Source organism: Dipodomys merriami, unplaced genomic scaffold (genome assembly GCF_024711535.1).
Source record: "Dipodomys merriami isolate MVZ:Mamm:240054 unplaced genomic scaffold, mDipMer1.0.p SCAF_11, whole genome shotgun sequence".
Lineage (NCBI taxonomy): Eukaryota > Metazoa > Chordata > Mammalia > Rodentia > Heteromyidae > Dipodomys > Dipodomys merriami.
The window spans coordinates 48,532,827-48,546,491 of NW_027202382.1; the positions used below are offsets into that span (position 1 = coordinate 48,532,827).

At 56.6% G+C, this 13,665-nt stretch overlaps 1 protein-coding gene across 2 annotated transcripts in view; it reads right to left on the bottom strand.

The window, feature by feature from the left end:
* Window positions 1-1,703, bottom strand: part of Camsap1 (calmodulin regulated spectrin associated protein 1) — a 59,385-nt gene extending 57,682 nt beyond the window's left edge. The window contains exon 1 of one of the 2 annotated variants that reach the window (XM_070015031.1): window positions 1,209-1,703. In XM_070015031.1, coding sequence (XP_069871132.1) covers window positions 1,209-1,365 — 157 coding nt within the window. In that variant the 5' untranslated portion in view covers window positions 1,366-1,703. The remainder of the gene's footprint in view (window positions 1-1,208) is intronic. The other variant, XM_070015032.1, reaches the window with a different exon arrangement.
* Between the last annotated feature and the right edge of the window lie 11,962 nt (window positions 1,704-13,665).

Sequence of the window (13,665 nt, forward strand, 5' to 3'; positions counted from 1 at the left end):
CACAAGAATGCCTGCCCAGCGAGTTTTCAGCATTGGTCGACTCACATGTCCCCCCAACGTTCTTTATTAGAACCAATCCGTTATACGAGGGGCTGCATTTTCACATGACCACATAAGCATTCAAGGTGCCTTCATCAGCACCACTTCCGCACTCTCTTAGCTCGCCCTTTTTTAAACCTCGGTCTCTGGCGACGATGTCATCAGACAAAAAGGTGACTTAAGCTTCAGACTGAAGGGGACTCCTAAGTATCTGAACATAGCACTAAACACAGGACACGCGGGACCATCCCACGTGCGACGGCACCCGGCCTGGCACGGTCAGGGCGCAGAGGCGCGAGCACCCGACCCACTCCGCATTAGGTCTTGCCCGGGGATGCACGCAGGTCCCCCGCCGGGCACCGGCGCAGGGGCTCGCGGGGCTGCACAGGAGTGGGACCGTCCGCCTGGCTAGAGGCGTCCACCGCCCCCATTTCCTAGGTACCAACCTTCAGACGCGGGAGGACGGCTAAGAATCGAGGCTGTCCCCTAGGACGCGGCCTCGGCCCACCCGGCCTCGCGAGGCAGGAGACAGGGCTCGGGGCGGCGGCTACCAGGCCCGGGGCCGGGGACGAGCGGGAGCCGCGGGGCGGGCCGACACTCCACTCGGGAGCCCGCAGCCCCCTCCGCCCCCCGGGACTTGGAGCAAGGACGGCGCGGGCGCAGCTCCCGGCGCGGCCCGACCGCAAGAGCCTGCAGCGCGGGGCTGGCCGGGTCCCCGGGACGGCAGGGGGGCCGACACCGCGCCCGGCCCCGGCCTGCCCACCGCCCGATCCCCAGCCCCGTCTCCCCACGCCCCGCGTCCCCGCCCGGCCCCCGGCCCGTCCTGCCGCCCCCAGGCTCCGCGGCCCCGCGCGGCCCCGGTCCCGCACGGACCCCGTCCGTCCCCGCACGGCCTCGGCCCCGCGTCTCCGCTCAGCCCGACCGACCCCGGCCCCCGCACGGGCCCAGTCCTCCCGCCCGCCCCGGCCCCGCGTCTCCGCTCAGCCCGACCGACCCCGGCCCCGCACGGGCCCAATCCTCCCGCCCGCCCCGGCCCCGCACAGCCCCCGCACGGCCCCGGCCCCGCACAGCCCCCGCACGGCCCCGGCCCCGCACGGGCCCCGTCCTCCCGCCGGCCCGGGCCCCGCACGGCCCCCGCACGGGCCCGTCCTCCCGCCGCCCCCGCCCACCTAGGCCGTAGGCCTTCGCGCAGATCCACTGCAGGTTGGCGGCGATCTTGGCCCGCGCCGCGTCGTAGCGGTCCAGCGGCACCAGGTCGGTGCCGTCCGGCGGGGCTTCCATCCTCCTCCAGCCGTCCGCGGCGGCGCGGCCGCCGGCGTCCACCATCTGCAGACAAAGGCCGCGGCGGCCCGGCCTCAACAAAGGCGCCGCCGCCCTCCCGGGCCGGCCGGCCGGGGCGCGCGGCCCTCGCCTCACGGCCGCCGCCGCCGCCCGGGCTGCTGCTGCATGCTGCGGGCGCCGAGCCGAGGCCGAGGAGGCGCCGAGCGGGCCAGGGAGGCGGCGGCGGGCGGGCGCGGGCCGGGGCGGGCGCGGGCCGGGGGTGGCGGCGGCGGCAGCGGCGGCGGTGGCGGGGCTGAGGCGGCGGCGCGTGCGCGGCTCCTGGGAGGCGGCGGCTGAGGCGGCGGCCAACGGGCGGAGCGAGCGCCCAGCAGCCACCGCACGCAGGCGCAGCTAACGCCTCTCGCAGCCCCGCCCCTTTCCCGCAGGCGCGGTAAGCAACGCCTGCGACCCGGCCCACGGGCAGGTGCCGTCGAAACGCCCGCCCCGCCCCGCCCCCTTCCGCAGGCGCAGTAGGCTCACCAGAGGCCTTGCCTCGGGCCCTCGTCCACTTGTCGCCGCCCTTTTCCTTCCGCAGGCGCAGTAGTGGCGTCTCGCTCCCACGCCCCGCCCCCTTCCGCAGGCGCAGTAGGCCGGAGACAGGGGCTGCCGCCTCCAGAGCCTGCCGCGGGGTCCGGGCCTCCGTCTCTGGGTCCTCGGAACGGGGCCGGGTCGGGCCCAGTCCCCCCGCTCTTCCCTTAAGAGCCTCGGGCCCGCGGACGCCCCTGAGGCTCGCACGGGCCCCGCGCCGGCCGTCGGCGACCCCAGGGCCGCCCAGCCCGAGCGGGGCTCACGGGGTCCCGGCCACCCGGCGGCGCGGCCCCGCAGAGCCGGGTCCTGCGGGTGGGCTGCGAGCGGGCGCCGCCGGGCCCTCGCGGGCCGGGAGCCTTGCTGGCCGGGGCGCTCCGGGGCCCTCGCGGGCCCGGCACGGCCCAGCGCCCGGAAGCGCGGCGGGGGTGGCGTGGACGGCGAGGACGCGCGGCTCCGCGCCGGGCCGGGCGTGCGGGCGAGGCTGGCCGGGGGACGGAAGGGAGGCCCGGCGTGCGCGGGCTGTGCGCGGGGAGGCGCCTGCACCCCGCCACCCCGCCGGGGTTTGCCTGTTTTTGCGGCGCCGGGCTCATCTCGGGACCGCCTGGCTATGCAGGCGCTCCACCACTTGAGTCCTGCATCCAGGCCTTTTGTTTACCAGGTAAGGTCGCCCTGCTGCGCCCACCGACCGTGGGGCCTTTGGCCTTTGCCCTCTGGTGGCGCCGGGGTCACTGAGACGCCTCGCAGCCGGCTTGTTGGTTGAGATGGGGAGTCTCACCTTTTGCCTGGGTTGACCTTAAACCTGGATCTTCATGGTCTGTGCCTTCTTAGTAGCTGGGATTACAGGCAGGAGCCACAGCTCCCGTCCATCAGGGGAGGAAAGGGCAAGGCAGGGGGCAGTCCCGCTGACCGCTGCGGGGGTTGGGGGGGAAATGGGTCACCGAGGAGGAAAGTGACTCTCTGCTCCCTTGAAGCCACTCATTAGTTCCAGGAGCTTCTCAGAGGATTCCGGAGTTTTCCCGATATAAGATCCGGTTGACTGAATAGAGAGGGCCTGCCGTCTTCCTTTCCAACACGGCAGCATTTGGCTGCTTCCTAGCCTGATGCCCTGGCCGGTCTCCAGGGCTGTATGGAGGAGCAGGAGAGCAGCTAGCTCTCTTGGTCCCTGCGAGGGAACCATCCAGTCTGTTTCTGAGCCGTGCAGGCTGTGGTTTTCTCTCAGATGCTTTTTATCAGGCTGAGGAGGTCTTCACCGGCAAACAGCTTTAGATGTGGTCCAGTGCTGCTTCTGCCTCTATTGATCACGTGGGCTTGTTTTTTCATTCTGTGAATGTGGTGAGTGACCCTGACTGATTTTTAGATATTGATCTACCATGGGATGAACTCCACTTGGTCATGGTGCATAGCTCTTTTTGCATATGCCTGGATTCACTTTACAATTTTGCTGAGGATTTTTGTGTCCATGTTAATAATCGGTACTGGCCTGTGACATTTGTGTCTGGTTTGGGCATCAAGTTGCTACTAGCATCATGGAATGAGGTGGAACTATTTCTGGCTCTTCTGCTGTCCATGAGAATCTGCAGTGATTGGTGTTAACTCCTGTGTTTGGCAGAACACAGCAGTGAAGCCATTGCCTCTGGGCTTAGAGGGCACCCACCCTCTGCTCACTAACAACATCTCTTCAGTTGCAGTAGGTCTGTTTGGATTGTCTGCTCCTGCCTAGCTCAGGTTTAATGGTTTGTGTCTTTTTAGGAATTTGTTGAGTTTATCTGAGTCCAGGAGTGTAGGCTTAAGCAATTGTAAGAACCACATTGTCCTTAACCAAAAGGGAAAAGCCCTGGCAGGACCAGGAGTGTGGGATGGGGCCTGGATTTGATGATGTCCTGACATCCAACACGCAGTTCTGTAGAACAGCAGGGGCAGCGGGCAAGAAGCCACCTTGACTATTCTATTCTGTTAGGAGAGCAGAGAGATAGAGCTGTAACCAAGAGAAAGCCTCACAGAGAAGAGTGTGTTTTCAAGACTGGCAAGATTATGTCTGAGGCCCACTGGAATGCTGCAGTAGCTCAAGGGCCTGATGACATAGAGAAGGGAGGGCTGCTGGCTGGCAGCATAACTGGGCAGGAGTCTAGTGGAGACATCCTTTCCTTTTCCTCCCATGGGTGGGAGAGAAGTCAGGGAATGGGGGGGTGGGGCTGATTATGCCCTGATTACCTGAGACTGACTTGGGGTAGGGCAAGACGGGGCAGAGGTTCACTACTCCTGACCTGTGGGGAATTGACACTGCTCTAGGTGCTGGTTTGGGCTTGGGTTTGTTGAGTAAAAGACCAGTCAGTGGTAGAGCCACTTGCCCCCATGCCAGACACCAGTGAGAACTGGCATTGCTTATTGTTACTGGTGAACCCGAAGGCAACTGTTAAAGGTAAGATGGTTGGGTTGGGGGCGTGGGATGCTTTCACCCCAAGAACCTCACCTAAAAGGTTCAGAGGGACAATGTGGCCTTTGCTTCTAGGAGGTGAGGGCACCTGGGTAGGGAACAGCGGGGCTGGGTAGCAGGCTCACCTCTGGGTATCTTTGATGTTTTCATAAAAAGATTTTTTAGCTGGGCACCAGTGGCTCACACCTGTAATCCTAGCATCTCAAGAGGCTGAGATCTGAGGATCATGGTTGGAAACCAGCCCAGGTAGCCAAGTCCCCAAGACTCTATCTCCAACCATCAGAAAACCAGAAGTGAGCTTGGCTCAAAGTGGTAGATTGCTAGCCTTGAGCAAAAGAGCTTAAGGACAATGCCCAGCTCTGAGTTCAAGCCCGATGGCTGACTGTGTGTGTGTGTGTGTGTGTTATTTTCATTAATAAAAAAAAAAAAGATTCAGAAGGGAGAAAATGGCCTTGACTTTGTTGGTTTGCATGGTAGAAAAGCAGAGGGACAGGACCCTCCTCTGCTGACCCAGAGTGACCAGAGGCTCTTCATGCCGGGATGTGGCTGCTGCCTGTGAGAGCCAGCAACCCCAGCAGTGCATGCTGAGGGCAGGAGCCACGTGTGAGTATGGAGATTTGAATGTGCACCTACACAGCCGTGTCTACATACGTGCACGCACACTCATCTATGGTTTTCCAGAGAGGTTTCAGGGTTGTCTGGCATGGTTAGAGGACTGCATGTAGGTTAAAGCAAAGGCACCGTGGAGCATGTTCGGTCTGGTATCTTCCCGTTGGCTGTGAGAGCCAGGACATGGCTTCCATGTCTCTCACCTATAAGGGAGCCGCTTCAACCCACCCAAATGGGGACATTTTGCCCAAGAGGCCTGGAAAAGAGGAGCGGCCAGCAAGAAGGCACCATTGGGCCTTATGTCACTTATGTACGGTGAAGAACAAGTAAGATGAAGCAGCCTGCACTCGGCTTCCACTTCCAGGACAACCAAGACAACACTGCCCACGTTCATCCCCCGCCTCCCTCCTCCCAGTGATAAGTGAGGCCACAGTGGAGCACTTGGGTGTGGTAGCCTTAGGTGCTGTGATGTGGTGGCGTGGTGCTGCAGGCCGTGTGCTGTCGCCATGGATGGCTTGGTGCTGTGTGCACTGAGGTGCTGTGGCCGTGGGTGATGCCACAGGTAGAGGCACAGTACAGCGGCCATGGTGATGCAGGAAGCTGTGGTTCCCGCTGTGGACACAGCTCACCGTGGACATCTCAGCAGAAAGCAGCGCTGTTGAGAGGACACGGTGCAGCGGTGAGGGTTGCACCCCTCCGTGGCGTCACGACGCCAGGTCCCATGGGCACCTCCCGCCTGAATGCAACATTCGCCCCTGTGAAATGCCTGAGGCTGAGGCACCTCTGGCCCTGGTGTCCTGGTGTCTGGACTCACACTTGGTGTCTCTACAGAGTGGGTGCCACTGAGTCTGCTCAGCCAGACATGAGGAAGTCAGAGGTCCCTGGGAGTGGCCAACAGGAAGATCCAAAAAGAAGGCTCCATAGAGGCTCAGATTGGGATGGAGCTCCTGGGTAGATGGTCTGGCACAGCGTGCTCTTGAGGGCACTGGGCCATGGCGCCAACCCAGCTCTTAGTCCCTGCCCCCATAGTGGCAGCTGAGCACCGTGTGTGCTCAGGTCCTTCACCTTTGTGATGCTAGCAGGAACTCTGGCTGCTAAGACCAGTGTCCAGCTCCGTGGCCCACTGAGGACAGCAAGGGGCAGGGAGGAGGGAGCCCCCACAACCCTCTGAGCTCCTCACCTAAAGCATCATCTTTCCAAACTAGCCCACAAAACCCACCCCAGCAGGAGATAGTGGTGCACACCTGCCGTCCAGCACTCAGGAGGCAGCACAGATACAGTTGGTCAGAAGTTCTAAGGCAAGTGCTATGGCTCACATCTTCGAATCTAGCTACTCAGGAGGCTGAGATAACGGCCCAGGTAGGAAATTAAGTCCCTAGGACTCTTATCTCCAGCTAACCAGCAAAAATGCAGAAGTGGGGCTTTGGCTCAAGAGGAAGAGCACTAGTCTTAAGTGATAAGGTAAGCCCCTGGACCAAAATACACTGATGCATACACACACAAAAGTTCCAGGCTAGGCTAGCCTGGTCTTTATCACTAGACCCAGTCTCTGGCCAGAATCACACCAGCACACAAGCAGGGCCCCAAGCTTCTCCATACCAGCTCTCCTGTCAAGGACAGGTAGGATGGGTGCCAGGCCCAGCCTCCAGGCAGACAGATGTTCCTGGGACCCGAGAGCCTAGCACACATCCAGGCAGCCCTGACTGCACAGCAGCTACTTCCCATGAAGCACTGGGGCTTAGGGGAACTGTGACCTGGTTCTCTTGTAGCATGCCAGCCTGTGAGCCACTTGCCCAGTCCTGCCCCGGGCTCAGCTGTAAAATGACCTCACCTGGCAGAGCTGTGTGTGGCTCCCGAAGGTCAGGCATGCTGGTACATGGGCTGTGCACTCAGCCTGGGAACCGGAGACCTCAGTGGACAGACATGGTGAGGGCTGCACGCACTCGCACACACACACACACACACTCTCTCTCTCTCTCTCTCTCTCTCTCTCTCTCTCTCTCTCTCTCTCTCTCTCTCTCTCTCTCTCTCTCTCTCTCTCTCTCTCTCTCTCTCTCTCTCAACTGTGCAGTGTAAAGTGCTACAACGATTGGTGAGGTGGGACCCGCCTGTCATCCCAGCTCTCAGGAGGCTGAGGTAGGAGGATCACTTGAGCCTGGGAGTTCAAGGCCAGCCTGAGCAATAGTGAGATACATCTCAAAAATGAAAAGGGTTACATTAATGTATATTTACTGTAACTTTAAAAATGCATGTGCTGGGGAGGGTGGGTGGGAGGAGGAAGGAATGATGGGAGGTGGGTGATACTGAACTACAATATGTCTGTGAAGACAGGGCCTGGTGGAGCCTGCTAAGATCACTAAAAGCAGGGGGACAGTACAACATGCACATATGTGGAAATAATATAACAAAACCCTTTGCATAATAATAGTCGCTAATTTGAAAACCTAATCCTCCAAACTTGGTAAGACAATTTTTGGACAATAAATAACACTTTTCTCAAAAAGAAAAAACACACACAAAGGAGCTGTGTACCAGTAACTCACACCTGTAATCCTGCCTACTCAGGAGGCTGAGAGCTGAAGATCAAGGTTCAAAGCCAGTCTAAGCAGACAAATCCGAGATACTCCAATTAACCAGCAAAAAAGCTAAGCAAGAAGTATGAGGCCCTGAGCCCAAGCCCTAGTACCAACACAAAGAACGATGTATGCTGAACTTAAAATTTTAGGAAGAACTAAGATTTTTTTTTTTCTTTTGAAGAACCAGGTTTAAATGTATCCACATTTGGTACATCCTGGGATCCCTGAGTCCACAGCCTGTCCAGGGTTATGGGTCATAGAGGGTCCCAGTCCTCATCCTGAACTTGTTCCCAGGTGCGGGAGGAGGGCTGTTGCATGCCAGAGCCCCGAGCCAGGCACAAGGCCAATGGGCTGTGGAAGCAGCTTCTGAAGATGCCATGATAGCAGTGTTCAAGTCCGCCTGCAGTGAGCCGGCTTTCCAAGTTGAAGAACCTATTAAAAGTGTAACTGAGCTCCTGCCCACCATGCTCAAGACCAGAGCATAGTCCCCAGCGCCAAAAGAAAAGGAAAGCGGGAATACCTACCTGCAGTCCAGCCACTCAGGTGGTCTACGCAGCAGCATGAGACCCTATGTGAAAAGTTAATAGCAAAAAGGCTGGGGTTTGGGGCTGGGAAGGTGGCTCAGTGGTAGAGTGCTTGCCTTGCATGCATGAGGCCCTGGGTTCGATTCCTCAGCACCACATAAGCACAAAGGAAAAAAGCCGGAAGTGGCACTATGGCTCAAGTGGTAGAGCGCTAGCCTTGAGCTGAAGAGCTGAGGGACAGCGCCCAGGCCCAGAGTTCAGGCCCACAACCAGACCAAAAAAAAAAAAAAAGGCTGGGGTTTGGAATATAACACTTGCCCTGAGCTTAATACCTAGTAAAATAAGAATAGGGAGCACAGGGTTGAAAAAGGAATCCAGTGATGCCGAGGGACCTGGGTAGAAAGGGTAGGGGACTTCTAACTGGCTCAGCATCCCCAGCATCATTCCCCAGGGCACCATGAGCCCCAGGGGCCAAACAACCTCCATAGCCACGTGCACCCTGCAGCGGGCAGCATGTGTCCATCAGTAGGGGAGGGGCCCACACTGGCTCCACCCACACAGTGGAATTCAAAGGATATACTGAATTCTTTGTTTGTTTTTTGCCGGTCGTGGGGCTTGAACTCTGGGCCTGGGCGCTGTCCCTCAGCTCTTCAGCTCAAGGCGAGCGCTCTACCACTTGAGCTACAGCACCACTTCCGGTTTTCTGGTGGTTTATTGGAGATAGGAGTCTTACGGTCTCTCCTGCCCGCGCTGGCTTTGAACCGCAATCCTCAGATCTCAGCCTCCAGAGTAGCTAGGATTACAGGCGTGAGCCACCAGCGCCCGGCTGAATTCTTTGTTTTTATTGGGGGTAAGGAGGGGTCGGTCCTGGGGCCTGAACTTGGCCTGGGCGCTGTCTCTCAGCTCTTCAGCTCAAGGCTAGCGCTCTACCACTTGAGCCACAGAGTCACTTCTGGCTTTTTCTGCTTAGGTGGTACTGAGGAATCAAACGCAGGGGCTCATGCATACAAGGATGCACTCTACCATGGAGCCACCTTCCCAGCCCCTGTACTGAATTCTTGAGAAGAAGAGCAGCGCTGGTGCCTGTGACAGCCCACAAAGCTGATGCTGAGTTAAAGAAGCCAGAGGTGCTGGCACTGCAGCTCACACCTGACATCCTAGCTACTCAGGAGGCTGAGAGCTGAGGATCACAGTTCAAAGCCAGCTGGGACATGGAAGTCTGTGAGACTCCTATCTCCAATAAGCCATCAGAAACCCGGAAGTGGTGCTGTGGTCCAGGTGGTAGCGCTCTAGCCTTGAGCTGAAGGGCTGAGGGACAGCGCTCAGGCCCAGAGTTCAAGCTCCACAGTTGACCAAAAAAAAAAAAAAAAGCCAGAGGCAAAACAGGAACTGCTTGACTGCTCTCCACAAAAAGTCACTTGAGGAAACGCAGAGATGGAAGCAGACTGGGGGCTGAGAGCAAGGAGGGGACCGCCTGTCACACAGGTGCCTGCAGCGCTGTGGGTGCTAGAAACGGAAAGGGTTAAAGTGTGCCACTGGGAATCATACCAATGCGGTTTTTGTTGCTTTTGCCAGTCCTAGGGCTTGAACTCTGGGCCTGAGTGCTGTCCCTCGGCTTTTGTGCTCGAGGCTAGCGCTTTCCAGTTGAGCCACAGCTCTACTTCCAGCCTTTTTTTTTTTTTGGTTAATTGGAGATAAGAGTCTCACAGATTCTCATGTCCTGGCTGGGTTCAAACTGTAATCCTCAGATCTCAGCCTCCTGAATAGTTAGGATTACAGGTGTGAGCCACTGGTACCCAGCTACAAATGAAGTTTTGAGTTTTTTGGTTTTTGTTTGTTTTGCTGGTCCTGGGGCTTGAACTCTGGGCTTGGCACTGGTCCTGAGCTTTTTGCTAAATGCTAGCTCCCTATCACTTGAGCCACACTGCCACTTCTGGATTTTTCTGTAATTAATTGGAGATAAGAGTCTCACAGGCTTTCCTGCCCAAGCTGGCTCTGAACTGTGATCCTCAGATCTCAGCCTCGTGAGTAGCTAGGATTACAGGCATGAGCCACTGGCACCTGGCTTAGCAATGAAGTTTTTAAACATGGACGTAGTTGATCTTGGTAAGAGAGTTGGGGCAGAAGGGGCTGGGTCTGCGCCCAGGTGCACCGCAGCCTCCCTGGGGCAGGAACCTCGGAAGAACTGGTCAGTCTTACATTTAGGCACTTGCCTACACATGAGTGAACTCTACTAGTAAATAACACAAGGCTGAGGCATGGAGCAAGGGCTTGCCTGACATACAGAAGGCCTCGGTTCAAACCCACAAAATAAGACGAAAAAACAAAAAGGTGACTATGGAGCCTACTGCAGATTGTTTTAATTGTACAGATGAGATTAAAAGCTTTCACTTCTTTGCTGATCCTCCATCTTGACTTCCAGAACAAGCAGGTCCTGAAGCATTTGGCTTTCGTTATCATGACACAAATTTCACCTACAATCACTATTTGGGAGAGGTAGAGTCTGCCCAGCTGACAGCTATGTTCACCTCCCCTCTGCCTACAGTGAAATCCACAAGAAAGTCATTTCTATGAGAATGTCATTTCTCAGCAGAAAGTGGCATGTCAGGGGACAAAAGTGCTTGCCTAAAACTTAAGCCATCTTGGGTGTACTTAAGTTTCATTTAAGAAAGAAAAGAGGAACCAAATATTCCATATTCTTTTTTTTTTTTTTTCTTCAGTCATGGGTCTTGAATTCTGGGCCTGGGCGCTGTCCCTCAGCTCTTCAGCTCAAGGCGAGCGCTCTACCACTTGAGCCACAGCACCACTTCCCGCTTTTTTTCTTTTTTGCTTATGTGGTGCTGAGGAATCCAACCCAGGACCTTATGCATGCAAGGCAAGCGCTCTACCACTGAGCCACCTTCCCAGCCCCAAATTCATATTCTTAAATGTTAAGGAAATCAGTTCTTCAACACAAACTTAAAAAAAGTCAGCGTCACCACTTTGAACCCTGCTCGGTGTGTAGACTTGCTGGATGCTGGCTCTAGCCCCGCTGTGCCAGTTTTCTTGGGGGCCTAAGGAACCATGCACCTCCAAAGTAGGGCAACCCAAAGTAGGTGACACTAGCAACCCAAAGGACTCAAGTCCAGCCTGAGAAGATGAGTTTTCATAAGGTTTACTCATGGAGCAGTGACCAGTGTGTCCCCGTCCACTTCTCCAGAAGAAGAAACATTGTCACTCTTTTCTAGGACCAAGTCAGGACCACAGCACCACCTCGTGTCAGAACAGAAGTGACTACAACTCAAATGACCCCAGCAAAGTTCCACATTTTTGTGAGCGCCATTACTCTCATGGGGAGGGGGAACAGTTGCTGACTTGGGCAGACACTGTTACCCCATGGAAGGAGGGCTTGTGTGCTGCACTTACCAAGGTCAGCTATAGCCATTTTTAAAAACTTCATTGGTGCTAGGCGCCTGTGGCTCATGATTGTAATCCTAGCTACTCAGGAGTCTGAGATCTGAGGATCACAGTTCAAAGCTAGCCTGGGCAGGAAAGGCTATGAGACTCTTACCTCCAATTAATCACAGAAAAAGCCAGAAGTGGCAGTGTGGCTTAAGTGGTAGAGAGCACACAGAACAACTAAATGGTGCTGATTTCAAGATGGAGTCACTGGCTAGGAGACAGGACCAATCACAAGACACTCCTGCATCTCAGCTTGAGCTGGCCCAGGAGCACAAGTAACAGGTAGAGCTGCTCATACCTACCTTTGGGGAAGTCTGAGTTTTGGAGGCCAATGCTCTGGAGAAGGTAAATCCTCCAAAATAAGCCTGGCTCATGTCTGTAATCCTAGCTATCCAGGAGGCTCAGCTATGAGGATCAGGATTCAAAGCCAGTCTGGTCAGACAAATCCAAGAGACTCTTACCTTCAGTTACCCACCAAAAAGCCAAAAGTAGACCTGTGGCTCAAGTGGTAGAGTGACATCCTTAAGTGAAAAAGCTAAGGGGGGCTGGGAAGGTGGTTCAATGGTAGAGTGCTTGCCTTGCATGCATGAGGCCCTGGGTTCGATTCCTCAGCACCACATAAGCAGAAAAAAAGCTGGAAGTGGTGCTGTGGCTCAAGTGGTAGAGCGCTAGCCTTGAGCTGAAGAGCTGAGGGATAGCGCCCAGATCCAGAGTTCATGCACATGCACACACAAAATGTAACAAGGGCTTGGCTCTAGGCAATCCAAGGCACAGTGGACTGTGGCAGATGTGGACACACTGTTAACCTGAGACCCACATTGGACTTAGAACAGAACCCTGGTTTTGAAGGGAAAAGGTGTAATAAGGCCCAGCCTAGGCTCCAAACACCAGGTGCATTGCAATTGCTTCTGAAGGGAGGCATATGGGACTTAGGCCCAGAGCAGACCTGAGTCTGAGCAGGCTCCTGCTGGCAGCTTCTAAATTCTGATCTAGGCAAAAGGAGAAACTCGGGCATAGCATCCAGGCAGAGCTGCTGAAGCCAATGCCCTTGCAGACGAATACTCAGGCAGTTCTTATGGAACTCTCCACAGTTCAGAAGCAAACAGCCAAACCCTAGGATCACTGCAAGGACCTGGAGCCCTCTCTCTCATACCTAAACAAGGAGAAGGGTGGCAAGTGCCCAGGGAGGCAGCTACTATGAGAAGGAATTGCAAACTGCCTGGGTAAAGCCCTAGACAATGGGGGCCCATGGAGGAAGGCTGCTTCCCAGGAAGAAGCTGGGTATTGTCCATCTCCCATGTTGCTCACAGCTTTGGCTCCTAACCACATCGCACATGTGGATGCACACAACATCCATGCCCCCCACATCTCCACTGGGCAACTCAGAGCAGCAGATAGTGGCAGCCTGTAGACCCAGGGACCAGGCAGAGAAAGGCAGGCTTCCCACAGTTCCCCACGAAGACAGCTGTGTGGCAGGGCTCACTGCTGTCACCTACAAAGTAGGATGGTCTGAAGCAAAAAATATGACAATAATGACTCCAGACCTATAGCCTGGCCTGGCCACGCACCCCCGCCTAGGCCTCCATGGCCCAAGCCTCCCTGGCCCGCTGCTTTCCACCTCCAGACCCAGCCAGATATTAGCCACCAAGGGCAGAGTGGGAAGGGCCTGGCAAGCCAGGAGGCAGCACCTGGGCTCAGCCTCTCCACTGGGAGGAGTGGAAGGCCCTTCAAGGTGGGACCAGAGGGGAGAGGGATCAGTTTGTGGTGTAACATCCTTAGGGGCTAAGGGAGTGCCCCTCCTCCTTCGCCCCCCTCCCCCCGTTTTGGCTTCTGTGTTCAGCACAAGACCTGGCCAGGATGGGTGAGAGGATGACAGGCCAGGAGCTGGGGAGCAGGTGGCATGCCCTCAGCCGGGGAGCAGGTGGCATGCCCTCAGCCGGGGAGCAGGTGGCATGCCCTCAGCCAGCTGCACTTGAGCTGCACCCTCCGGAGTTTCATTTGCTCAGCCCCAGCCAACCACGCACCCTTCCCACAGGTGTCTGTCAGGGGTGGGCACGCTGTGTCCGGACATGTCACAGTGGTCAGTGAAATGCCATCCTGGACACAAAACCTGGTAGGCCAAGCTGGACTGATGCCCCTGCCCATCACTAGCTCTGCCAGCTGCTAGGTCACCCATCATGACCAGAAGGAAAGC